This window comes from Macaca fascicularis, chromosome 19, assembly GCF_037993035.2.
Source record: "Macaca fascicularis isolate 582-1 chromosome 19, T2T-MFA8v1.1".
Lineage (NCBI taxonomy): Eukaryota > Metazoa > Chordata > Mammalia > Primates > Cercopithecidae > Macaca > Macaca fascicularis.
Window position 1 is genome coordinate 19081391 of NC_088393.1, and position 26795 is coordinate 19108185.

The 26795-nt window shown below is 52.2% G+C and overlaps 1 protein-coding gene across 14 annotated transcripts in view; it reads left to right on the forward strand.

The window, feature by feature from the left end:
• Positions 1-1746: 1746 nt before the first annotated feature.
• The window catches only part of CRTC1 (CREB regulated transcription coactivator 1), a 100717-nt gene continuing 75668 nt past the window's right edge, over positions 1747-26795 (forward strand). For all 14 annotated transcript variants that reach the window (XM_045380582.3, XM_045380584.3, XM_045380585.3 and 11 more), the window contains exon 1: positions 1747-1931. In XM_045380582.3, the coding sequence (XP_045236517.1) occupies positions 1806-1931 (126 nt within the window). In that variant the 5' untranslated portion in view covers positions 1747-1805. The remainder of the gene's footprint in view (positions 1932-26795) is intronic.

Below are 26795 nucleotides of genomic sequence, written 5' to 3' on the forward strand. Positions count from 1 at the left end.
CTGAGGTAGGAGAATCGCTTGAACCTGAGAGGCGGAGATTGCAGTGAGCCAAGGTCGCGCCACTGCACTCCAGCCTGGGCGACAGAGTGAGACTCTGTGTCAAAACAAAGATAAAGTAGGGCAGTGGCAATGTCCAAGGCATTCCAAATGAAAATTGATGTATATATCTATATATCTATCTATATCTATATATTTAACATGGGCATTTTATTACCTGTTGTAAAGCGTGAATCAAATAATGTTTGGAAAATGTCAGCATCCCCTCCAGCCATCCTCAGTCCAATAAAATGTGTGCTTGTTGTGCAGTTAGAGCTACCGTGAATTCCCCCAGCTGACCTTCCTAGCTTCCACCCAGCGCGGAGCTCTGAAATCCCTGCAGCCTCCTGAATATAAACTTTCAATATTGGTGGCTGGGGGTCCCTCTCTTGAGGGAGGGAGGGTCAGAGTCCCTCCTGCTCCCCTGGCTCACCACTCTGCCATCAGGGAGTCTCTGCTCATTCTTTCACTGCTGAGTCTTGACGGGATTTATGGACCCTTCTGTTAGCACCTTTTTGCAAAATAGAGATCCTTGAATAAGACTGGACTGGAGAAGTACGCAGAGGGAAGGCTGAAGCTCTGTAACTCCCGTTCTTTGGGCTCAGGTATCCAGAGAACAGCAACATGCCCATTGCAAGGGAATGGGAAAAGACCGTCGTTGGCTGGGCGTGGTGGCTCACTCCTGTAATCCCAGCACTTAGGGAGGGCGAGGCGGGTGGATCACCTAAGATCAGGAGTTAAAGACTAGCCTGGCCAACATGGTCGTTAGTCTCTACTAAAAATACAAAAATTCGCTGGGCGTGGTGGCGCATGCCCGTAATCCTAGCTACTGGAGAGGCTGAGGCAGGAGAATGGCTTGAACCTGGGAGGAGGAGGTTGCAGTGAGCCGAGATTGAGCCCCTGCACTCCAGTCTGGGCGACAAGGGCAAAACTCGGTCTCGAGAAAAAAAAAAAAAAAGAAAGTCGTTAAGGACAACCGCTAGGTTTATGGACTGAGGGGGCCGATTGCAGGGTTCAGGTCTTAGCTAAGATAACTTCCTGCCTCCCTGTCTGTGGTGGCTGCAGGAGCCCCCCTCCCGAATGTTCTGTGGCTGGCCACTGGTGTTATTTACCGCATCACATTTATCTCCATCTGAAAAGTTCTTGGTTATTTGTGTGCTATGTCTGCCCCCTCTCTGACTGTACACTCCATAAGGGCAGGATCACCTCTGCTTGTTCACGCCTGTACCCCAGTTTGCCTGGCACATAGTAGGTGCTCAGTAAATATTCCTTGAATGAATGAATGCATGAGTGACCAACGCCCTAGTCTGTTTTCAGAGCTCTTAGTCCAAACCCAGGTTCAACCTTGGGGTGCTACCAATCCTTGGGGGGGTGCCTGGCCCCACCCTTGTGAATTGGGAGGATCTGGGTCAGGCCGTCTCCCTTTTGGGGGCTCCAGTGCCCCAGCCGGTTCGCCGTCCTTGTCCAACAGCCAGGCGGCCGCTGTCCAGCGGGCCAGGCGGCGGATCACTGCGCCGGCGCTGAAATTTCCACTCGCGCCCCACTGTACTTCCCGCGGGCCCCGAGCGCGCCGCCGGGGCGCGCGCATGCGCCTTCGCCCCCGCGCCGCGCGCCGCTCCCGTGCGCCTGCGCCGCGCTCACGACCGCCGGCGCGCCTGCGCACAGCTCGCCGCCCGTGGGCCCAGCCGGCGCTTGCGCGGTGGCACGGGCGAGTGGGGGGGCGAGGAGGTGGAGGAGGAGGAGGAGGAGGAGGAGGCGGCGGCGAGAAGATGGCGACTTCGAACAATCCGCGGAAATTCAGCGAGAAGATCGCGCTGCACAATCAGAAGCAGGCGGAGGAGACGGCGGCCTTCGAGGAGGTCATGAAGGACCTGAGCCTGACGCGGGCCGCGCGGGTAAGGGGGCTGCCCGCGCCGACCCTTCAGGGCCGGCGGAGGGAGGGAGGGGGCGCGTGTCCGGCGCGTGCACGGGGCGGGGGGGGGCGCGGCGGGGGCGGGGCGCGCGCGACGGGGGCGGGGCTTGGCACGGCCCAAGGGGGACAGGTGTCCCCACGCCCCGGGCGTCGTGGGCGGGACAGGTGACCCCACATCATCCATACCTGATGGGGTACAGGTGCCCCCACATCACTGCTCCCCGGAGGAGATAGGGGCCTCTACATCATTACTACTAGGAGGGAACAGGTGCCAGTACCTTGTCGTTACCTGACAGGGGACAGGTGTCCCTACATCATTGTTACCCGAGGGGGACAGGTGCCCCACATTATTACTACCTGGAAGGGACAGGTGCCCCCGCATCATTGCTACCTGGGGGGCAAGATGACACAGGTGTATGAGCTGGGTGCTGCTTGCAAGCACCATTGGTAGCTGGGGGTGAGGGTGCAAGTGCCCCCGCATCCTTGCTACCTGGGAGGGACAGATGCCCTTCCATCCTTGCTACCTGAGGGGGACCGGTGTCTCTACGTCATTGTTACCTGTGCCTTTACTCCCTGGGTGTTGGAGGAGGAACAAATGTCCCCACTTGCAGAGCTGAGGTGGGACAGGGATCTCTCCCTCTTGGACAGCTGAGGGAATGGTCAGATCCTGTCCCCCAGGGGATCCAGAGGGGGGCCAAGAAAGCAGATTGTGCTCGGTCCTGGAACTTGGAGTAGAGACAGCTGCCCCTTCTCCATGTAGCCCATATGGTGGGGACCAGGTGATGTTCCTCCTAGTGGAACAGGGGACGCCGACCACGGATGGCCCCTGCCCTCTCAGGACCAGGGCAGAGGGCCAGGTCTGCCTCAGGTGGCTGGGTGCATTTGGTGTGCAGGAAAAGGCCAGGTTCTGCCAGGCTGGCAGAGCAGATACCCTGCAAATCTCACCTGGGAAGTTGTTGTGGGCCGGGAGTAGGGGCTTGATTGGGGCTGGTGTCTGAGCACGGCAAGACACCTGAGTTCCTCAGGCCTCAGTTTCTTCCCTTGTCAGGCATTCTGGCAAGACCTTCCTCCTGGGCCAGGGCGGTGAGCACACTTTGCAAAGGTGATGCTGAATCTCCACTTTGTTCTTGCAGTGTGGTGAGACCTCTCTCCTGCATCCTGGGGCCTTGGGGAGGGTTTGGGTGGGGGCTTTGCAGATGCTCATATCCCTGGTTTCTGGATTCGGCCACTGATGTGACTGGCTCAGGTGGACTTAACCTCAGTCTCCCATTCCTTAGGTAGCACTTTCAGGTTGTGTTACTTTGTAACTAGTTGTTTGTTTCTCTGAGAGATTGTGACCTTATAGACCTTATAGGATTTGTGTCTTCATTTCCGTGTTAGTAATGATTGGGAGCTTGCTGTCAGCCAGGTACTGCTTTAGGCATGCTAGGTGAGCGTGCCACATCTGTCCCTCCAGCTCCAAGCAGCTACATTCTTGCTCAGGATGTAGAGAAAGAGATGGCTGGTGAATGAATGAATGAATGGAAAAAAAAAAAAAGATGGCCAGGCGCAGTGGTTCACGCCTGTAATCCCAGCACTTTGGAAGGCTGAGGCGGCAGATCACCTGAGGTCAGGAGTTCGAGACCAGCCTGGCCAACGTGGTGAAACCCCATGTCTACTAAAAATATAAAAATTAGCCGGGCGTGGTGGTAGGCACCTGTAATCCCAGCTACTCAGGAGGTTGAGGCAGGAGAATCACTTGAACCTGTGAGGTGGAGGTTTCTGTGAGCTGAGATCACGCCACTGCACTCCAGCTTGGGTGACAAGAGTGAAACTCCATGTCAAAATAAATAAATAAATAAATAAATAAGAAGAAAGTGTGCGACTTGAGCATCCTTCCACATGAGTGTTCCCCACATATCAGGGCTTCTGAGGTAGGAGTGGCCACTTCTTATCTCTAGCACATGGTGTGTGCTGGTATTCAGTTGGTGTCAAATGTTTGCAGTGTGACCAGAAGAAAGGGGTCACAGTAGGTTCATGGGTGTCATTCTGATTAGAAGTCCAGTTTCTGCGTGGGATTGGAAATAGATCATTGTTGTTGAAAACATCTCTTTAAAATAATAGCTTTATTGAGATAGGATTCACGCATCATACAATTTACTTGTTTAAAGTGTACAGTTTGGTGGTTTTTAGTATATTCACAGAGTTGTGCAACCACCGCTATTTTGTAATTCCAGAACATTTTTTTATCCACCCAGAAAGAAACCCCATCCTCATTAACAGTCACTCCCCATTCCCCCTCCCCCAGCACCTGGCAAGCACTAAGCTGTCTTCTGTCTCTGTGGGTTTGCCTATTCTGGGCATTTTATATAAACGGAATCACACAACACGTGGCCTTTTGTGACTGGCATCTTTCACTCAGCATCATGTTTTCAAGGTTCATCTTTGTAGTATCATGGATCAGTGCTTTGTTCCTTTTTACGGTCAAGTAATATTCCATTGTATGGATATGTTGTATTTGTTTATCCATTCATTGATCAATGAATTTGGAAAAATTCTGAGGCCGGGTGCAGTGGCTCACACCTGTAATCGCAGCACTTTGAGAGGCTGAGGTGAGTGGATGACCTGAGGTCAGGAGTTTGAGACCAGCCTGACCAACATGGTGAAACCCATCTCTACTAAAAATACAAAAATTAGTTGGACATGGTGGCACGTGCCTGTAATCCCAGCTACTCAGGAGGCTGAGGCAGAAGAATCCCTTGAACCTGGGAGGTGGAGGTTGCCGTGAGCTGAGATTGTGCCACTGTACTCCAGCCTGGGCAACAGAGTGAGACTCTGTCTCAAAAAAAAAAAAAAAGAAAGAAAAGATTCTGAACATATGCAGGTAGCAGTTCTTTCAGCTCTGGAAATCATTTCCCATCTTCTTCACCACGTGGGGTCAGAGGAGTGTGGGGTCTGGGCAGAGGTGAGCTTGTACTAGGTTTTTAAACACAAAGCATTGTTCTCTTTCTGGGGCAGGGGATGATTCTGCCCTCCAGGGGACACTTGGTGATGTCTGGAGACATTTTGGGTCATCATGATTAGGGGGTGCTCCTAGCATCTGGTGGGTGGAGGCTGGGGATGCTGCCCAACCCCGTATAGTACACAGGATGGCACCATCGTGTGGTATAATCAGGCCCCAGATGTTAGCAGTGCCAAGGCTGAGAAACTTTTTTTTTTTTTTGAGACAGACTCTTGCTCTGTTGCCCAGGCTGGAGTGCGGTGGTGCAATCTTGGCTCACTGCAACCTCCGCCTCCCGGGTTCAAGTGATTCTCCTGCCTCAGCCTCCTGAGTAGCTGGGATTACAGGCACCTGCCACTATGCCCGGCTAATTTTTGTATTTGTAGTAGAGACCATGTTGGCCAGGCTGGTCTTGAACTCCTGATCTTAGGTGATTCGGCCACCTCGGCCTCCCAAATTGCTGGGATTACAGGTGTGATCCACTGCGCCCAGCCAAGACTGAGAAACTTTTGATTAGAGGTGTAACAGTGAGGTGGGCCTGGGTGTGAACTTTGCACCTGGTCAGGTAGAGTTCCATCCTTTGCACCCACCTGTATGGCTGTGCCATCTCTGGCAGGCTGCAACCAGGGTGGGCAAGCTTATACCCAGATTGACTGGCCACTGCACAGTCCAAGTGGCATGTCCACAGTGCCCGGAGCAGGTGACTGAACCTATATGATGCGGGCTTCCCTCCTGCAGCCGTGGCGTGCTGCCTCCCATACTGTAGACAGCAGGGGTTTGGCCATTCCTGCAGCCAGGTGAGGCGTGGTCCAGTCATCACCTGCTTCTCTCCTGTGAATTCCAAAGGACAGCAGTCACTCATGCGTGTCTGTTCACAGTTGCCGGTGGTGATGGCACCTGAGGTGTCTTGCTGCCGTGGAAGGCCAGTCAGCAGATGTTTGGCTGGAAGAAGACAGGGACCTCACCAGGGCACAAGCACCGAAGGGCTGCGTCAGGTAGGGGGACAGGGCGTAAAGTTGGGAGACTGTTTGCAGGTCTTAGGGCGGAGGGGTGGGTGTGCGGGCGTTCCCTCCCATTCTTAGGCTTGGGTCAGCGTGACAGGCAGGGAAAACTATGGCACTCTGCTGTGTGACATTAGGCGGGTTTCTCAACCCCTCTAGGCCGTAGAATCCTGACTTGTAAAGTTGGGGCAGCACGTTCATTCCATCAAGCGACAATTTTCATTGTCTGGCAGGTCTCAGGAGACCGTGGGGTGCGGGGGATCCTGCAATGTACAGGACATACTGGGGCTGTGTTCTTGGGGAGCCAGCATGGTTTTAGGGGGGACAGGAGAGCATCGCTGCACCCAAATGAAGCAGACGCCCTCAGAAGGTGGCACATGCTGGGAGAGAAGTGGCACAGCCATGTGCTAGGAGTGGCTAGGACAGGGGTGACATGGCGTCCCCAGAGAGCAGGGAAGAGCATTTCAGATCAGGGACAGGCACAGTCAGAGCGCTTTGGTGGGAAGGACTTGGCGAGTTTGAGAATGGGTGCAAAGCAGGGAGGAGGGCAGGTGAGGCTGCAGGAGCTTGCATCTCCCTTGAGGCAGGGGCCTGGGAAGCTTCCCTGCTTATTTGTTTGTTTGTTTTTTGAGAAGGAGTCTCGCCCTGTCGCCCAGGCTGGAGTGCAGTGGCGTGATCTTTGCTCACTGCAACCTCCACCTCCTGGGTTCAAGTGATTCTCCTGCCTCAGCCTCCCAAGTAGCTAGGATTACAGACATGCACCACCACATCTGAGTAAATTTGTATTTTTAGTAGAGACGGGGTTTATCCATGTTGGTCAGGCTGGTCTCGAACTCCCGACCTCAGGTGATCCTCCAGCCTCGGCTTACCAGAATGCTGGGATTATAGACATGAGCCACCACGCCTAGCCCTGCTTGTTTTTGTAACAGCTTTATTGGGATGTCATTTCCATGGCATTCCACCACTCAGTGGCTTTTAGTATATTCACATTTGCACAGCCAACACCAGTCAACTTGAGAACATTTCGTACCCCCAGAAGGAGACCCTGCCCTCGTCAGCAGTTACTTCCGACTCCCCCTTGCCCAGCCCCTGGCAGCCACGAATCTGCTTTGCTTTCTTTGTTTCTTTTTCTTTTTTTTTGGAGACAGAGTCTCAACTCTGTCACCCAGTCTGGAGTGCAGTGGCACGAACTCAGCTTACTGCAACCTCTGCCTCCCGGGTTCAAGAGATTCTCCTGCCTCAGCCTCCTGAGTAGCTGGGATTATAAACAGGTGCCACCACACCCAACTAATTTTTATATTTTTTAGTAGAGACAGGGTTTTGCCATGTTGGGCATGCTGGTCTCGAACTCCTGACCTCAAGTGATTCACCTGCCTCAGCCTCCCAAAGTGCTGCGATTGCAGGCACGAGCCACCGCACCTGGTCTACTAATCTGCTCTCTGTCTCTATGGATTTGCTTGTTCTGGACATTTCATATCAATAGAATCCTACACTGTGAGGTGAATCCTACACCACGAAGCCTTTTGTGTCTGTCTTCTTTTACTTAGCATAATATCTTCAAGCCTCCAACTTGGATCAGTGCTTCATTTCTTTCTTTCTTTCTTTTCTTTTTTTTTTTTTTTTTGAGACAGAGTCTTGCTGTGTCTCCCAGGCTGGAGCGTAGTAGCACAATGATGGCTCACTGCAACCTCTGCCTCCCGAATTCAAGTGATCTTCTGCCTCGGGCTCCTGAGGGATCAAAGGCACCCACCACCACACCCTGCTAATTTTTGTATTTTTAGTAGAGACGGGGTTTCTCCATGTTGGCCAGGCTGATCTTGAACTCCTGACCTCAGGTGATCTGCCTGCCTCGGCCTGCCAAAATGCTGAGATTACAGGCGTGAACCACTGAACCTGGCCTTCATTTATTTCTTAAAATTGGTGGCATGGACAGACGCAGTGGCTCATGCCTATAACCCCAGCACTTTGGAGGCCAAGGAGGTGGGCAAATCACCTGAGGATGGGAGTTCGAGACCATCCTGGCCAACATAGTGAAACCCCGTCTCTACCAAAAATACAAAAATTAGCTGGGCACGGTGGCGCACACCTGTAATCCCAGCTACTTAGGAGGCTGAGACAGGAGAAATGCTTGATCCCAGGAGGCAGAGGTTGCAGTGAGCCAAGATTATGCCACTGCACTCCAGCCTGGGCGACAGAGTGAGACTCTGTCTCAAAAAAAAAAAAAAAAACTGATGGCAATATATGTATGTAACATAACATTTACTATTCCGACCTTTTTTAAGCATAAAATTCAGTGTCGTTGAGTTTATTCCTAGTGTTGTGCACCATCACCGGCATGGCTAAGTAATAGTTCATGTCATACACCATGGTGCGGATCTACCCCATTTTGTCCATTCATCCGGCCATGAACACGGGTTTCCACCTTTGGCTGTCGTGAATCATGCTGCTGTGGGCATCTGTGTCCATGTTTTTGGGTGGATGTATGTCTTCATTTCTTTTTCTTTTTTTTTTTTTTTGAGACAGAGTCTCGCTCTGTCGCCCAGGCTGGAGTGCAGTGGCCGGATCTCAGCTCACTGCAAGCTCCGCCTCCCGGCTTCCCACCATTCTCCTGCCTCAGCCTCCCGAGTAGCTGGGACTACAGGCGCCCGCCACCACGCCCGGCTAATTTTTTGTATTTTTAGTAGAGACGGGGTTTCACCGTGTTAGCCAGGATGGTCTCGATCTCCTGACCTCGTGATCCACCCGTCTCGGCCTCCCAAAGTGCTGGGATTACAGGCTTGAGCCACCGCGCCCGGCCGTATGTCTTCATTTCTCAGAGCATGTGCTGGGGTGGAGTTGCCAGGTCTTCTGGTAACTCTCCATTTATCCATTTGAGAACACCGTGTGGTTTAGGAGGATGGCTGTGGCTGTGAGTGGGCTGGGTGTGGTGTGAGCAGCTGCTGCAGATGTCCAGATCAGGGGGAGTGATGGCTGGAGCAAGGGGGTGACCGGGAGCGGTGGATTTGGTGGCATTTCTGCGGCAGAGCCACCCAGATGTGCTGGAGTATTGGTTGTTGGGGATGAGGGGAAGGGAGGAGGGGCGTGTCGTCTGCTTGTCAGGGGCTCAGGACATTGGGGATTCCTCCTATGACTGATCACTGAGGACCTCAGGCAGAAGCACCTGGGCCAGAAAAAGTAACCAGGCAAAACAGTCATGGTGGCACGGACGGGGCTGAAGGAGGGCACTCTCCTGCTCTTACCTACCCTGTGAAGCTGGTGGCTTTGCAGAGGCTGGAGTAAAACGGGCCCCTGGGCTGCAGACACAGCGCAGCGGTGGCTCAGTTAGCTGAGTGTGGAGCCCGCCCTCCAGTCCTGGCTTTGGCGCCGTTTGTTTCTGTGCCGGCTGCTTCAGCTGTCTGCTGCCATCCACAGCCTCCGTATACAGGCAGGACTCCCTGAGCTGCTCCCCGAGCAGCAGGTGGGGTGAGCTGCCCTCATCTTCATCACTCCCCTGGCCCCTCCAAAAAGCCCAGCTGTCTCAGTACTCCCCAGGTTGTGAGCTGCATGCCCTGCAGCAGGCTGAATGGTGGCCCCTAAAAAACATCTGCTCACCTCCTAGCCCTGTAACCTGTGAATTGGGCCTTAATTGGAAAAAAACGTCTCTGTAGATATCATTAAGGTAAGGATCTAGAGACGAGATCATCCTGGGGGGTGGCCCTGAATCCAGTGACTCGTGTCCTTATGAAGAGTGGGCCATGGCCGGGCGCAGTGGCTCACGCCTATAATCCCAGCACTTTGGGAGGCTGAGGCGGGCGGATCACGAGGTCAGGAGATCGAGACCATCCTGGCTAACATGGTGAAACCCCGTCTCTACTAAAAATACGAAAAAATTAGCCGGGCATGGTGGCAAGCACCTGTAGTCCCAGCTACTCCGGAGGCTGAGGCAGGAGAATGGCGTGAACCCGGGAGGCGGAGCTTGCAGTGAGCCAAGATCACGCCACTGCACTCGAGCCTGGGTGACAGAGTGAGACTCCGTCTCAAAAAAAAAAAAAAAAAAAACAAAAAAAAACTGAAGAGTGGACTGGGAGTGGTGGTGCATTCCTCTAATCCTAGAGTTTTCGGAGGCCGAGGCAGGAGGATTGTTTGATCCCAGGAATTTGAGGTTACAGTAAATTATGATCACATCACTGCACTCCAGCCTGGGTGACAAAGTGAGATCCTGTCTCAAAAAAAAAGAAAAGAAAAAGTTGGAGGGGGACCGGGCACAGCGGCTCACGCCTGTAATCTCAACATTTTGAGAGGCTGAGATGGGATGATAACTTGAAGCCAGGAGTTTGAGACCAGCCTGGGCCACAAAGTGAGAACTCATCTCTATGAAAAAAAATTTTTTTAATTAACGAGGTGTGGTGGCGTGCACCTGTAGTCCTAGCCACTTGGGAGGGTGAAGCGGGAGTATCACTTGAGCCCAAGAGTTAAGGCTGTGGTGAGCCATGATTGTACCACTGCACTCCAGCTGGGGCGAAAGAGTGAGACCCTTTTCTCCAAAAAAAAAAAAAAGACAAGAAAGGACACAGAGACACAGGGGAGAGGACCATGTGACAACGGAGGCAAAGATTGGAGCGATGTGGTCACAAGCCAAGAAACGCCCGGAGCCCCCAGAAGCTGGAAAGGATAGGAAGGGTCTTCCCCTAGAGTCTCTGGAGGAAGCATAGCCCTGCCAGTGCCTTTTTTTGTTTGTTTGTTTTTGAGATAGAGTCTTACTCTGTTGCCCAGGTTGGAGTGCAGTGGCGTGATCTCGGCTCACTGCAACCTCCTCCTCCCGTGTTCAGGCGATCCTGCCTCAGCCTCCCAAGTAACTGGGATTATAGGCTCCTGCCACCACACCTGGGTAATTTTTCTTTTTTTTTTTTTTTTTTTTTTTTTTTTTTTTTGAGACGGAGTCTCGCTGTGTCTCCCAGGCTGGAGTGCAGTGGCGTGATCTCGGCTCACTGCAAGCTCCGCCTCCCGTGTTCAGGCGATCCTGCCTCAGCCTCCCGAGTAACTGGGATTATAGGCTCCTGCCACCACACCTGGGTAATTTTTCTTTTTTTTTTTTTTTTTTGAGACGGAGTCTCGCTGTGTCTCCCAGGCTGGAGTGCAGTGGCGTGATCTCGGCTCACTGCAAGCTCCGCCTCCCGTGTTCAGGCGATCCTGCCTCAGCCTCCCGAGTAACTGGGATTATAGGCTCCTGCCACCACACCTGGGTAATTTTTCTTTTTTTTTTTTTTTTTTGAGACGGAGTCTCGCTGTGTCTCCCAGGCTGGAGTGCAGTGGCGTGATCTCGGCTCACTGCAAGCTCCGCCTCCCGTGTTCAGGCGATCCTGCCTCAGCCTCCCGAGTAACTGGGATTATAGGCTCCTGCCACCACACCTGGGTAATTTTTCTTTTTTTTTTTTTTTTTTGAGACGGAGTCTCGCTGTGTCTCCCAGGCTGGAGTGCAGTGGCGTGATCTCGGCTCACTGCAAGCTCCGCCTCCCGTGTTCAGGCGATCCTGCCTCAGCCTCCCGAGTAACTGGGATTATAGGCTCCTGCCACCACACCTGGGTAATTTTTCTTTTTTTTTTTTTTTTTTGAGACGGAGTCTCGCTGTGTCTCCCAGGCTGGAGTGCAGTGGCGTGATCTCGGCTCACTGCAAGCTCCGCCTCCCGGGTTCACGCCATTCTCCCGCCTCAGCCTCCCAAGTAGCTGAGACTACAGGCGCCCGCCACCACGCCCGGCTAGTTTTTTGTATTTTTAGTAGAGACGGGGTTTCACCATGTTAGCCAGGATAGTCTCGATCTCCTGACCTCGTGATCCACCCGCCTTGGCCTCCCAAAGTGCTGGGATTACAGGCTTGAGCCACCGCGCCCGGCCAATTTTTCTATTTTCAGTCGAGATGGGTTTCACCCTGTTGGCCAGGCTGGCCTCAAATGATCCACCTGCCTCGGCCTCCCAATGTGCTGGGATTACAGGTGTGAACCACCGTGCCCGGCCCATTCCCTTGACTTCTGGCCTGCTGAATGGTGAGGGAATTAATTTCTGTTTTTCATGCCCCCCACTTTGTGGTCATTTGTGACTTCAGCCAGTGGCAAGGACCCCCAGGCCTGACAGAGCCTGCAGCACCAGGTAACCTTGTGGACTTCGCATCAGGACAGGGCTGCGGCCGATTGCAGATGCGTAAGTCCAGCCGGCTCCAGCAGGCTCCACAGGTTCTGTGTGGGGTTTCCACCGAGGCCCAGGGTGACCCCTACCTTCAGCCCTTTTTAGGAGCAGGGGCCCTTGCTCTACACTGGATGAGACAGAGGGAGACAGCAGGAGCAGGGCCTGGGGTGGAGGATCAGGACCACAGGGTCGGGGTTGGAGTTCAGGAGCTCAGTGTTTGGGTTTGGATTGTGTCCTAAGAGTGGGGGCGGGGAAGGCTGGGCGTGGTGGCTGCCACCTGTAATCCCAGCACTTTGGGAGGCCGAGGCAGGTGGATCACCTGAGGTCAGGAGTTCGAGACCAGCCTGACCAATATGATGAAACCCCATCTCTACTAAAAATACAAAAATTAGCTGGGCGTGGTGGCATGTGCCTGTAATCCCAGCTACTCGAGAGGCTGAGACAGGAGAATCGCTTGAACTCGGGAGATGGAGGTTGCTGTGAACCGAGATCGTGCCATTGCATTCCAGCCTGGGCAACAAGAGTGAAACTCTGTCTAAAACAAAAAAAGAAGTGGTTAGGGTGTGCAGCAACCAGGCCCATCTGCTCTGGGGAATCTGGGAAGGCTTCCTCGACCCTCAGGGTGTGTGAAGCCAGGGGCTGCAGGTCTGGGTGAGGGGCAGGTGTCCCTGGCTCAGGGACAGGCATGGCACTTGTGGCTCTGCAGTTAGAAATTCATTTTTCTGGTCTGGGCACAGTGGCTCACGCCTGTAATCCCAGCACTTTGGGAGGCTGACTCTGGCGGATTGCAAAGTCAGGAGATCAAGACCATCCTGGCTGACATGGTGAAATCCTGTCTCTACTAAAAATACAAAAAATTAGCCGGGCATGGTGGCACATGCCTGTAGTCCCAGCTACTCGGGAGGCTGAGAAAAGAGAATCCCTTGAACCTGGGAGGTGGAGGTTTCAGTGAGCCAAGATTGTGCTGCTGCACTCCAGCCTGGGCGACTGAGTGAGACTCTGTCTCAAAAAAAAAAAAAAAAGAACTTCACTTTTTGGCCGGGCACTGTGGCTCATGCCTGAAATCCTACTACTTTGGGAGGCCGAGGTGGGCGGATCATGAGGTCAAGAGATCGAGACCACCCTGGGCAACATAGTGAAACCCCGTCTTTATTAAAAATACAAAAATTAGCCAGGTGTAGTGGTATGCGCCTGTAGTCCCAGCTACTTGGGAGGCTGAGGCAGGAGAATCGCTTGAACCGGGGTGGCGGAGGTTGTAGTGAGCCGAGATCGCGCCACTGCACTCCAGCCTGGGTGACAGAGTGAGACTCTGTCTTGGAAAAAAAATAAAAAAAAGAAATTCATTTTCATGGCTTGCCAGCACCTACCACCAAATGTGCAATCAAGACGGGTTTTACCAAGGAGGTTAACTCTTACTGTTTGCAGGCACACTGATGTACTCTGTTTTGTTCTAATAAGAGAATTAGCCTGGGCCGGGTGGGCATAGTGGCTCACACCTGTCATCCCAGCGCTTCAGGAGGCCAAGGCAGGCAGACCACCTGAGGTCAGGAGTTCAAGACCAGCCTGGCCAACATGGTAAAACCCCATCTCTACTAAAATACAAAAATTAGCTGGGCATGGTGGTGGGCACCTGTAACCCCAGCTGTTCTGGAGGCTGAGGCAGGAAAATCGCTTGAACCTGAAAAGCGGAGTTTGCAGTGAGGTGAGATTGCACCACTGCACTTCCCAGCCTGGGCTCCGTCTCAGAAAAAAAAAAAAATTAGCCTGGCATGGTGGCTTATGTCTGTGGTCCCAGCTGCTTGGGAGGCTGAGGCGAGAGGTTCTCTTGAGCCTAGGAGCTTGCGGCTGCAGTGAACTATGATCGCACCACTGCACTCCAGCCTGGCCGACGGAGAGACTCTATCTCAAAAAAAAAAAAAAAAGTAGAAGAAACAAAGAAGAAAAAATTAAAAAGTGCCAGTTGGGACCCACTGAACTGATAATTTACTAATCCAGAGCTCTGTAAACTACGTCTCTTTATTTTATTAGAGCAGGGGCACAACCATTTATTCGTTTTCTGTGGCTGCTTTTGTGGGACAACAGCATAGTCCCACACAACAGAGATCATGCGGTCCACTGTGGCTTTGACCTCCTGGGCTCTAGTGATCCTCCCACCTCAGTCCCCTGAGTAGCTGGTACCACAGGTGTGAGCCCCCATGCCCGGCTAATTTTTTTATTTTTGGTAGAGAGATGGTCTTCTCACTGTGTTGTCCAGGCTGGTCTCAAACTCCTGTGCTCAAGCAGTTCTCCCATCTTGGCCTCCCAGAGTGCCGGGATTACAGGTGTGAGTCGCTGCGCCGGGCGCATCTGGCCCTTCACAGAAGGGATTGGCCGACCTCTGGGACTCCCACACCGTTTAAGGCCCGCTGACCTCAAGTGTTATAGGGGCTGGGGGTGGTCAGCAAGGAGAGTGAGGTTGCCGGCAGTTCTCCCACTTTCAGGGACTTCTTTTCTTTCTTTTTTTTTTTTTTTTTTGAGAGAGGGAGTATAGCTCTGTCGCCCAGGCTGGAGTGCAGTGGCAAGATCTTGGCTCACTACAACCTCTGCCTCCTGGGTTCAAGCGATTCTCCTGCCTCAGCCTCCCAAGTAGCTGGGATTATAGGCACCCGCCACCACACCCTGCTAATTTTTGTATTTTTAGTAGAGACGGGGTTTCTCCATGTTGGCCAGGCTGCTCTTCAACTCCTGACATCAAGTGATCCGCCTGCCTCGGCCTCCTAAAGTGCTGGGATCACAGGTATGAGCCATCGCGCCCAGCTAATTTTTGTATTTTTGGTGGAGACGGGGGTTTCACCATGTTTGGCACACTGGTCTCGAACTCCTGGTCTCGAGATCCACCCGCCTCGGCCTCCCAAAGTGCTGGGATTACAGATGTGAGCCACTGCGCCCAGCCTGGGGATTTCTTTTTTTAAATGGGACTCTGTAAAATGCCATATGGACAGCACGAGTGGGGTCTTCCCTGGGGAGAGTAGAGACACTGGCCTGAACCCAGGGTCAGAGAAACATCAAAATCCACAGGTTATTCCGTGCAGAGTGGAGGGCTCACCTGGGTCCGATTCTGCCCCTGGGGGCATTTGGCAACTTTTGGGGACATTTGTGGTTGTCACGACGGGGGATGGGGGTGCTACTGGCATCCAGTGGGCAGAGACTGAGGATACTGCTCAACACTACAGTACGTAGGACAGCCCCACCGTGGGGAATTATCCAACCCTAAGTGTCAGCAGTGTCACAATCCAGAAGCCCTGGTGTCAGGCCCTGTGTGTGCCGGGAGCGTGCAGGTTCAGAGGGATGGGCAGAGGCTGCTGGCTACATGAGATGCAAACCTGGATCCTGCAGTACGTGACTGCCCCAGGCAGCCAGTGGCATCCTCCTGAGTTTACAGAGGGAGAGGCAGGCCTGGAGAGGGAATGTCACAGAGCGCTGGAGTGGAGAGGCTGCCATCTGGCCCAGGTCAGACTAACCCCGCAGCCTGTGTGTTTCTGCCGGGTCACGGAGTTCTGGGTGTTAGCCGGCTGGTCAGGGTGGGGCAGGGCGGTTCAGGCTGCTGGAAGTCTGTGTGCCGAGGAAGTGGCCCTCAGAGGAGGTATGACAGTGGCTGGAGGGCCCGGAGCCAGGCCCTGCCACGTGGAGCCATGGAAGGTTCTAGTGGGATAGCAATGTGAGTGACAGTGGCAGGAACTGGTCTTGCTAGAATCCATGTATTTGTGCACAGTGGATTGTTGCAGTAACTCATGAGAAAGGGCCTGTTGCCTGCCCCCATGGCACAGATGAGAAATTGAGGCACAGGAGGTCACATGGCTGACGGTGGGAGAAGGAGCTGGGATTGAACCCGTGTCTGACTCCAAGGCCCTTGTGGAGGACCTTGTTGTACGCTGAGCCTCAGTTCATATTCATCTGTTGAGAAGTATAGAGGTCGTCCCTGGTTTTTTTCAACCTAAACATTCCTTGTGTTTGTCCCAGTGCGTGTACTGGGGGAGTGGGGGCCTCTCCAAGGTGCCTGCCTGGGAATGGCCCCACCTGTGTGTCCCTGAGCCCCCTGCAGTAGGGAGGAGGGTGAGCAGCTGGAAGTGTGCCACTCACGGAGGAAGACTTGGCATTTGGGAGGTGATGGTGACAGGGATTATTGGGAGAGTGGGTGGGGGACTCCCAGGCTGCAGTGTGGGAACCAGAATCACAGGGGAGGGGTGGGGGGTAAGAGAGTCCTGCTTTGCCTTTGAGCTCATGGGATGGAACAAACCCCCACTTTATTTCTGGTTGGGGCATGTCTCTGACCTTCAACAGGTCCTGCGTGGCCCCTGGGTGGAGGTGGGTGCTCTGTTCTTCTGAGTGTGGCTGTGGTGCCAGCAACTGGATGGGGGTCCAGGTGTGTAAATAAGGAAGTGCCACATGCGTTGAGGGCCAGGGATGCCTGAGAGCCAATGTTTATTATTTGCCAACTAGAAACGAAGCGTGGCCGGGGCCTCCTCCTTGGGGTTCTTGCACGGAGGGATTCAGAAGCACTTGGCACCGGGGGAAGCAGCCCCATCGGTGCCCAGCCAGGGCCACACAGTCAGCCTCAGCCCCCACCTCACTTCCTTCTGGGCGAGTTTAGACCTGGGAAGCTTTTTTTTTTTTTTTTTTTTTTGGAGTGCTGTGGTGCTCACTGCACCCTCTGCCTCTCGTGTTCAAGCAATTCTCCTGCCTCAGCCTCCTGAATAGCTGGGATTGCAAGCGTGCACCACCACACCTGGCTAATTTTTGCATTTTTGATAGAGATGGGGTTTCACCATGTTGGTCAGGCTGGTCTCCAACTCCAGACCTCAAGTAATTTTCCCTCCTTGGCCTCCCAAAATGCTGGGATTATAGGCATGAGCCAATGCACTTAGCCCAACCCGGGAGGCCCTGCTGTCTTTGGTGAAGTAGGGGTCACAGTGGTCTCTGCCTCATTGGATCATGGTGAGACGTGAATGCCTATGTGGTGTATCTGGAATGGGGCCTGGCATAGATACTCACTAGGTGCTCACTACTGCTGAGATGCTGGAGGTGTGGCCACTGTGGACACATGGTGTACCCAGTTGGCACTAGGCAGGCATTTGGCAGGCATCCAGCAGGTGCTTGACGGGGCACAGCAGGCCTGCAAGAGGCACTTGGTGCCCACACAAGGAAATGTTTAGCAGATGTTCAGTAGGTGCTCACTAGATGCTCAGCAGGCACACAGTGTGTACTCAGCTGGTGTTCAACAGGCTAATGGTATGTATTCAGCTGGTACTCAGCAGGCGCACAGTGTGTGTTCTGCAGGCGCTCAGCAGGCCCATGGTGTGTTCTGCAGTGTGTACTCAGCAGGTGCTCAGCAGGTGCACAGTTTGTGTTCTGCAGGAGCTCAGCAGGCGCAGTGTGTACTCAGCAGGCACTCAGCAGGCACACAATGTATACTCAGCAAGTGCTTAGCAGGTGTAGTGTGTACGCAGCTCATCAGGCACATTGTGTACTCAGCAGGTGCTCAGCAGGCAGTGTGTACTCAGCAGGCGCTCAGCAGGTGCAGTGTGTACTCATCAGGTGCTCAGCAGATGCGCAGTGTGTACTCATCAGGTGCTCAGCACATGCACAGTGTGTGCTAAGCAGGTGCTCAGCAGGTGCAGTGTGTACTTAGCAGGCACTTGGCAGGCACACAGTGTGTATTCTGCAGGTGTACAATGTGTATACGGGTGCTCAGCAGGCACACAGTGTTCAGCAGGTGTGCACAGCGTATATTCAGCAGGTGCACAGTGTGTATTCAGGTGCTCAGCAGGTGCACACTGTGTACTCAGCAGGCGCAGTGTGTGCTCTCTTGGCACTCCGTGGGTACACAGTGTGTATTTAGCAGGCACTCAGCAGGTGCATAGTGTGTATTTAGCAGGTACTCAGCAGGCATACCATGTGTGCTCTGCAGGCGCTAAGCAGGTGCACAGTGTGTGTTCTGCAGGTGCTCAGCAGGCCCATGGTGTGTTCTGCAGTGTGTACTCAGCAGGTGCTCAGCAGGTGCACGGTTTGTGTTCTGCAGGAGCTCAGCAGGCGCAGTGTGTACTCAGCAGGCACACAGTGTATACTCAGCAAGTGCTTAGCAGGTGCACAGTGTGTACTCATCAGGTGCACAATGTGTACTCAGCAGGTGCTCAGCAGGCACAGTGTGTACTCAGCAGGCGCTCAGCAGGCACAGTGTGTACTCAGCAAGCGCTCAGCAGGTGCAGTGTGTACTCATCAGGTGCTCAGCAGATGCGCAGTGTGTACTCAGGTGCTCAGCAGATGCGCAGTGTGTACTCATCAGGTGCTCAGCAGATGCGCAGTGTGCACTCATCAGGTGCTCAGCACATGCACAGTGTGTGCTAAGCAGGTGCTCAGCAGGTGCAGTGTGTACTTAGCAGGCACTTGGCAGGCACACAGTGTGTATTCTGCAGGTGCACAATGTGTATACAGGTGCTCAGCAGGCGCACAGTGTTCAGCAGGTGTGCACAGCGTATATTCAGCAGGTGCACAGTGTGTATTCAGGTGCTCAGCAGGTGCACACTGTGTACTCAGCAGGCACAGTGTGTGCTCTCTTGGCAGTCCGTGGGTACACAGTGTGTATTTAGCAGGCGCTCAGCAGGTGCACAGTGTGTATTTAGCAGGCGCTCAGCAGGCGTACCATGTGTGCTCTGCAGGCGCTCAGCAGGTGCACAGTGTGTATTTAGCAGGCACTCAGCTGGCACACAGTGTGTGTTTAGCAGGCGCTCAGCAGGTGCACAGTGTGTATGTAGCAGGTACTCAGCAGGCGTACCATGTGTGCTCTGCAGGCGCTCAGCAGGTGCACAGTGTGTATGTAGCAGGCACTCAGCCGGCACACAGTGTGTGTTTAGCAGGTGCTCAGCAGGTGCAGTGTGAACTCAGCAGGTGCTCAGCTGGTATCAGCAGGCTCTGGAATCTGACCTCCCTGTGGGCAGGCCTGTCTCCAGTTCATTCTGGAATCTCCTAGAAGCAGGTGCTCTCTAAGAGGGCCAGTACCTCACCACATGGTCCAACGTCCCCCCTTCAGTCCTGGGAGGGCTGTGTGGGGTCTTCTTCTCAATCCCTCCATCCAGGAACACGTACCAGCTGTTGAGGGGCCCTGAAGTGGGAGAGTAGTTTGTGGTCTTCCTGGAGCTCAGATTTTTCTAAGCAAATCCCAAGCCTGTATACCTGTACGGAACACAGTGTGTTCCAGGGTCAAATCCTTGGGGTGCGATGGCCCTGAGGCTGCATGGTGATGCCCACCCAGCCCTCTGAGTGCCTGAATAAGAAGCACCAGGGTGGCCCGGCGAGTTCTCCCCACAGCAGTGCGGGTTTGGACAGGAAAGTCCATTCCTCGAGTCAGTTTGTATTTCCTGAGCATCTCCTGTGAGCTGGCCCTGGGGACGCCTTGGAGAGCAGGTCAGCTGGAGACCCTGCCCTAGGGAGTGACAGGAAGCCACACCTGTGCCAGCTGGCCCTGGCCCTGAGGTTGTGGCTCTGAGCCAAGGCGAAGAGCCTGGCCTGGCCTGGCTCTGGGGGTGATGCCTCGTGGGCCGGGCTGAGGGGTTGAGATCTGGTCCTCGGGTCGGAGGGTTTTGAGCAAGGATCCCATTGGCTGCCACGTGGGGACAGGCCTGGGAGGAACGAGGAGGGAGCAGCAGGAGGCTTAGGAGGGGCCAGGGCAGGTGTCCTTGGAGATAGTGGGTGCTGGGGCTCCATGATGACCTGGGGCTTGGCAAAGGCGGGCTTGTGGCAGACTTGAACCTCACCTCTGCAGCTCTCACACCTACGGACCCTGAGCCTGATTCCCCAGGAGGGTTGGCGACAGAAGGGTTATGTTAAGTGGCTGTGTCTTCCATCTCAGGGAGCCCCATACTGGAGAAAGTCACCACTATAGCAGCTGAGAGGCTTCAGGTCCTCATTTACTACATAAAATTCTCCCTTCTCTGTACTTGGGTCCTGACACCTCTGCTGGTCCCAGGAGTTTCACCCCGTGGGGTGGGGTTGAAGGTTGGGGTGAGGCCCAGAGGGGCTGAGTCTACTTGGAAGGGTGGGCCTTCTCCCACTGAGTGTGCTAATACCCTGTGCCCATATCCTGGCCACCCTGTCCATTATCCGTACACCCCACTCTGGTATTTGAACAGCCCAGAGACCACCACAATGCTCGAGGGGTCCCGGCAAGGGGGCGAAGCCTCCCTGAGAACTTCTGCAGGCTTCCCTTCTCTTCCCTTTCCTGCCAGGGTTCTTGCTGCCAGAAGCTGTCTGCCACACTTTTTTTTTTTTGTAATAAAAAAAATGAAAATAAAGAAATCATTTATGTTTCAAAACTTCGATTAAAATTGAAAACAGAAACACCACAGCACTTCCCGTTTCCTCTGCATCTGGCACCACTCACCTGGGTGCAGAGGGTGGGTGGGTGCATGCCAGCTGGTCATTCGCCCGGAAATCTCTGGGAGGAAGTATCAGCACAGCCAGGCAGGGCGCCCGGGACTGGCTCTGTGGGGCTGGCCGTCCCTCTGGCTGGGGACTCGGGGAGGCCGAGCGTGTCCTCAAAGACACGCGAGCTGTCCGCCTCCCTGGGCTGCAGGGACCTGCGGAATCTCGGAACCTCGGAGGGGCTCTGTGTCTGCTTCAGCGTCTCTTTCTCAAGTGACTGAAGGCAGAGGCTCCCTGCTGCGTTACACCATTGAGTCCTTTCGCATCTGTGCGCATCCCGCTTCCGTCGCTGCGGGGATCCCCTCTGTCCTTCCAGGCAGGTGGGATTGGTGGCTGTAGTTAGGACAGGAGTGGCTCATTAAATCATCACGGAATAAATGCACAGACCCCGGGGATGATTTATGGTCCCAACAGCCTATCTTTGCGCCCAGGCGGCCTTGGCCTCTGTTCGGCAAGGAGCCTGCTAATCTCTTCACTGCCGGCTCAGCCAGGGCAGAGGGAGGAGCCTGAAGGTCCACCGTGGGGTGGAGGCTGCCTGCTGGGGGGCTCCCCGGCACTGAGTCCCAGAGCTCATCACGCTGCTCTGTGCACCTCTGTTGGCTCCTGCCAAACAGTCCGTCCCTTCTGTGCCTGAGTTTCCTGGCTATAAAAAGGGGGTGCTCACAGAGCCCCCTTGAGGAGTCGTCACATGGATTTTAGATGATGCATCCACGCGAAGTGCCTGGCCCCGTGCCCGGCAGTGGTGGGTGCACACCTTGAAAGATGCCTGCTTGGCCGAGACCAGCTGTTGAGCTGCTACTCGGGGCAACAGTGAGAGCAGGATTGCACCTTGTTCACCTCCGTGCCTTGGCCCAGAGTGTGACAGCTGCCACTCTGTGGCTTACGGGTCATCTGTTTAGTTTCACCTGGGGGAGTATTCATTGCTGTTAACTGTTTCTTATGAGATAGGATTTTTTGGTTTTTGTTTTTGAGACAGAGTCTCACTCTGTCACCCAGGCTGGAGTGCAATGGCACCATCTTGGCTCACTGCAACCTCTACCTCCTGGGTTCAATCGATTCTCCTGCCTCAGCCTCCTGAGTAGCTGAGATTACAGGTGTGCACCACCACGCCCGGCTAATTTTTTTTTGTTTGTTTTGTATTTTTAGTAGAGATGGGGTTTCACCATTTTGGTCAGGCAGGTCTCCAACTCCTGATCTCAAATGATCCACCAGCCTTGGCCTCCCAAAATGCTGGGATTATAGGCGTAAGCCACCGCGCCCGGTGGTTTTGTTTTTTTGTTTTTTGTTTTTTTTTTTTTGAGACAGAGTTTCACTCTTGTTACCCAGGCTGGAATACAGTGGCGTGATCTTGCCTCACCACAACCTCCTCCTCCAGGATTCAAGGAATTCTCCTGCCTCAGCCTCCCGAGTAGCTGGGATTACAGGCATGTGCCACCACGCCCAGTTAATTTTGTATTGTTAGTAGAGATGGAGTTTCTGCATGTTGGTCAGGCTGGTCTTGAACTCCCGACCTCAGGTGATCTGCCCGCCTCAGCCTCCCAAGGTGCTGGGATTACAGGCATGAGCCACCCTGCCCGGCCTTTTTTTTTTGAGACAAGATCTGGCTCTGTCGCCCAGGCTGGACTACAGTGGTGCGATCTCGGCTCACTGTAGCCTCAACTTCCTGGGCTCAGGCAGTCCTCTTGCCTCAGCCTCCTGAGTAGCTGAGACCACAGGCATGTACCACCACATCTGGCTAATTTTTAATATTTTTTTTTTGTAGAGACAGGAGTCTCCTTGTGTTGGCCACGCTGGTCTCAAACTCCTGGGCTCAAGTGATTCTCCTCCTGCCTGGGCCTTCCAAAGTGCTGGCTTGAGCCACCATACCCGGCCTCTTAGGAGATAGTCTTTTTTTTTTTTTTAGATGGATTTTCACTGTTGCTGCTCAGGCTGGAGTGCAATGGTGCAATCTCGCCTCACCACAACCTCCGCCTCCTGGGTTCAAGCGATTCTCCTGCCTCAGCCTCCCGAGTAGCTGGGATTACAGGCATGCACCACCACACTTAGCTAATTTTGTATTTTTAGTAGAGATGGGGTTTCGCCATGTTGACCAGGCTGGTCTTGAACTCCTGACCTCAGGTGATTCGCTTGCCTTGGCCTCCCAAAGTGCTGGGATTACAGGCTTGAGCTACAGTGCCTGGCTAATTTTTGCATTTTTAGTAGAGATGAGGTTTTCCTATGTTGGCCAGGGTGGTCTCGAACTCCTGACCCCAGGTAATCTGCCTACCTCAGCCTCCTGAAATGCTGGGATTGCAGGCGTGAGCCACCGCGCCTGGTGATGTGTTGCGTTTAGTCAAAGCATCTCCTTTGACCCCTCCAATCTGTGACGGTTCCTCAGTGTCTCCTCATCATCCATGACCTTCACCCTCTTGAGGAGAGCTGGTCAGGTGTTTTGTGGAATGTCCTTATTGTGGTCTTGTGGAGATTTTCTGGCAATTGGACTGAGGTTGTGGGATTTTGGTGGGGATCCCACAGAAGTGAAGTGCTCGTTTTCTTTTTGTATTTTTTCTTTTTTTATATTTAAGATAGGGTTCTCCCTCTGTTGCGCAGGTTGGAGTGCAGTGCTCACTGCAGCCAGGAATTCCTGGGCTCAAGCAATCCTTCCACCTCAATCTCCCAAGTAGCTGGGACTACAGGCACACACCATCACGCCTGGCTAAATTTTAAAATTTTTTTGTAGAGACGGGGGTCTTGCGATGTTGCCCAGGCTCCAGTGATCCACCCTCCTCGGTCTCCCAAAGTACTAGGATTATAGGCGTGAGTCACCACGCCCAGCCGTTTTCTTTTTTTGAAATTTAGTAAAATACACATAACACATGGCCCGATGTGGTAGCTCATGCCTGTAAGCCCAGCACTTTGGGAGGCCGAAGCAGGTGGATCACCTGAGGTGCAAGGAGTTTGAGACCAGCCTGGTCAACATGTTGAAACCCCGTCTCTACTAAAAATACAAAAATAGCCGGGTGTGGTGGTGGGTGCCTGTAATCCCAGCTACTCGGGATGCTGAGGCAGGAGAATTGCTTGAACCCTGGAGGCAGAGGTTGTAGTGAGCCGAGATCGCGCCACTGCACTGCAGCCTGGGCAGCAGAACAAGACGCTGTCTCAAAAACAAACCAAAAACAAAACAAATACATATAACGTGTAAGTTACTATCTTAACCTTGTTAAGTGTGCAGTTTAGTGGCGTTTAGTAAGTACCCTCACATTGTTTTGCAGTCATCACCACCATTTGTGTTCAGAGCTTTTGCATCTTCCCACACTGAAACTGTCCCCATTAAACACCCACCCATCCCCCACCCACCACCCACCCTCCATCCCCTCCCAGCTCCTGGCAACCACCATCCTACTTTCCACCTCTATGAGTTTGACAACTCTAGGGACCTCATGTAAGTGGAATCATCCAGGATCTGTCCTTTTGTGTCTGGCTTATTTCACTGAGCATAATATTCTCAAGGTTCATCCACATTGTAACATGTGTCAGAACGTCCTTCTCCTCTAAGGCTGTTATTCCACTGTATGGATGGGACACATTTTGTTTATCCATTTATCTGTTGACGGACACTTGGCTGGTTTCCACCATTTGGCTGTTGTGCATAGTGCTGCTGTGAACATTGGTGTACATCTCTTTGAGTCCCTACTCAGAATTTGTTTGGGTATATTCCCAGACGTGGCATTGCTGGATCATGTGTAATTGTATGTGTAATTTTTTTTTGAGACGTAGTTTTGCTCTACCGCCCATGCTGGAGTGCAGTGGTGCGATCTCGGCTCACTGCATCCTCCGCCTCCCGGGTTCAATCAATTCTGCCTCAGCCTCCTGAGTGGCTGGGATTACAGGCGCGCGCCACCACACTTGGCTAACCTTTGTGTTTTTAATGAAGATGGGGTTTCACCGTGTTCAGCAGGATGGTCTCGAACTCCTGACCTCAGGTGATCTGCCTGCCTTGGCCTCCCAAAGTGCTGAGATTACAGGCATGAGCCACCACGCCCAGCCAGCATGTTTAATTTTTTGTGGAACTGCCACGCTGTTCTCTGTAGTAGCTATTCCATTTTAGGTTCCTACCAATGGTGCATAAGGATTTTAATTTCTCCGTATCCTCAACAGCACTTGTTATTTTCTGACTTTTCGATAGTAGCCCATCCTAATGTCTACTAATATCTACTAATCCTAATACCATTTTTTTTCCTGCAAAAAATGATATTTTGATAGGGATTGTGGTTTTGGTTTGCATTTCCCTAATGATTAGTGATGCTGAGCATCTTTTCATGTGCTTCTTGGCCATTTGTCTGTCTTTGGAGAAATGTGTATTCAAATCCTGTGCCCTTTTCCTGCTCCTCTCTCTTTTTTTTTTTTTTTTGGTGCTTTTTAGTATATTCATACTTTATCTATTTTTAAATTAGGTTGTTTTTCTTTTTGCACGTGGAGATCTTGTTTTCCCAGAGCTATTTGTTGAAAAGACCATCCTTTCCCCATTGAATAGTTTAACACTCTTCTTGAAAATCACTTGACCATATATGTGACAGTTTATTTCTGGGCTTTCTATTCTATTCCATTGGTGTTTTTTTTTTTTTTTTTGAGACAGAGTCTTGTTCTGTCTCCCAGGCTGGGGTACAGTAGTGCTGGGATTACAGGTGCCTATCACCACACCCAGCTGATTTTTGTATTTTTAGTAGAGACGGGGTTTCACCATGTTGACCAGGCTGGTCTCGAACTCCTGACCTCAGAGTATCCCCACGCCTTGGCCTCCCAAAGTGCTGGGATTATAGGCATGAGCCACTGTGTCTGGCCCCATTGGTCTTTATGTTTCTCTTTATGCCGGGATCACACTCTTTTGATTACTGTAACTTTGTAGTTAAGTTTTTTTTTTGTTTTTGTTTTTTGTTTTTTTTTGTTTTTTTTTTTTGAGACGGAGTCTCGCTGTGTCGCCCAGGCTGGAGTGCAGTGGCGCGATCTCTGCTCACTTGCAAGCTCCGCCTCCCGGGTTTATGCCATTCTCCTGCCTCAGCCTCCCGAGGAGCTGGGACTACAGGCGCCCGCCACCTCGCCCGGCTAGTTTTTTGTATTTTTAGTAGAGATGGGGTTTCACCATGTTAGCCAGGATGGTCTCGATCTCCTGACCTCGCGATCCGCCCGTCTCGGCCTCCCAAAGTGCTGGGATTACAGGCTTGAGCCACCGCACCCGGCCTGTAGTTAAGTTTTGAAATCAAGAAGTGTGAGTCTTCCAATTTCATTATTCTTTTTCAATATTGTCTTGGCTATTTGAGGTTTTTTGAGATTCCGTATCGATTTTAGGGTGGATTTTTTTCTATTTCTGCAAAAAAGGATATTTTGATAGGGATTGTGGTTTTGGTTTGCATTTCCCTAATGATTAGTGCTGTTGAGCATCTTTTTATGTGCTTATTGGCCATTTGTGTGTCTTTGGAGAAATGTTTATTCAAGTCCTTTGCCATTGTTTTTTAGGGCTTTTTAGTATATTCACATTTTGACTATTTTTAAATTGGGTCGTTTTTCTTTTTGTTGGTGGGTTGTAAGAGTTCTTTATATAGTTTAGATATTGATCTCTTATCAACTATATGATTCGCAAATATTTTCTCTCGTTCCGTGGGAATGAGGCCTTTCATTCTGTTGATTACGTCCTTTGATGCACAAGTGTTTTTAATTTTGGCAGCATCCAATTTATGTATTTTTTCTTTTGTTGCTTGTGCTTTTGGTGTCAGATCCAAGAAATTATTGCCAAATCCAGTGTTATGAAGCTTTTCCTCTGTTTTCTTCCAAGAGTTTTATAGTTTTAGCATATATAGTTTTAGCTTTTATGGTTTTAGTTATAGAGTTACAGTTTTAGTTTTTTACTTTTATAGTTTTAGCTTTAGATCTTTGATCCGTCTTAAGTTAATTTTTGTATATGGTGTTAGGTCAGGGCACAGCTTCATTCTTTCGCATGTGGAGATCTTGTTTTCCCAGAGCCGTTTTGTTGAAAAGACCGTCCCTTGCCCGTTGAATGGTTTGGCACCCTTGTTGAAAATCACTTGACCATATATGTAAGGGTTTATTTCTGGGCTTTCTATTCTATTCCATTGGTCTTGATGTCTGTCTTTATGTCAGTACCACACTGTTTTGAATACTGTAGCTTTGTAGTTAAGTTTTGAAGTCATGAAGTATGAGTCCTCCAATTTGGTTCTTTTTCAAGATTGTCTTGTCTTTTTCACATTCCTTGAGA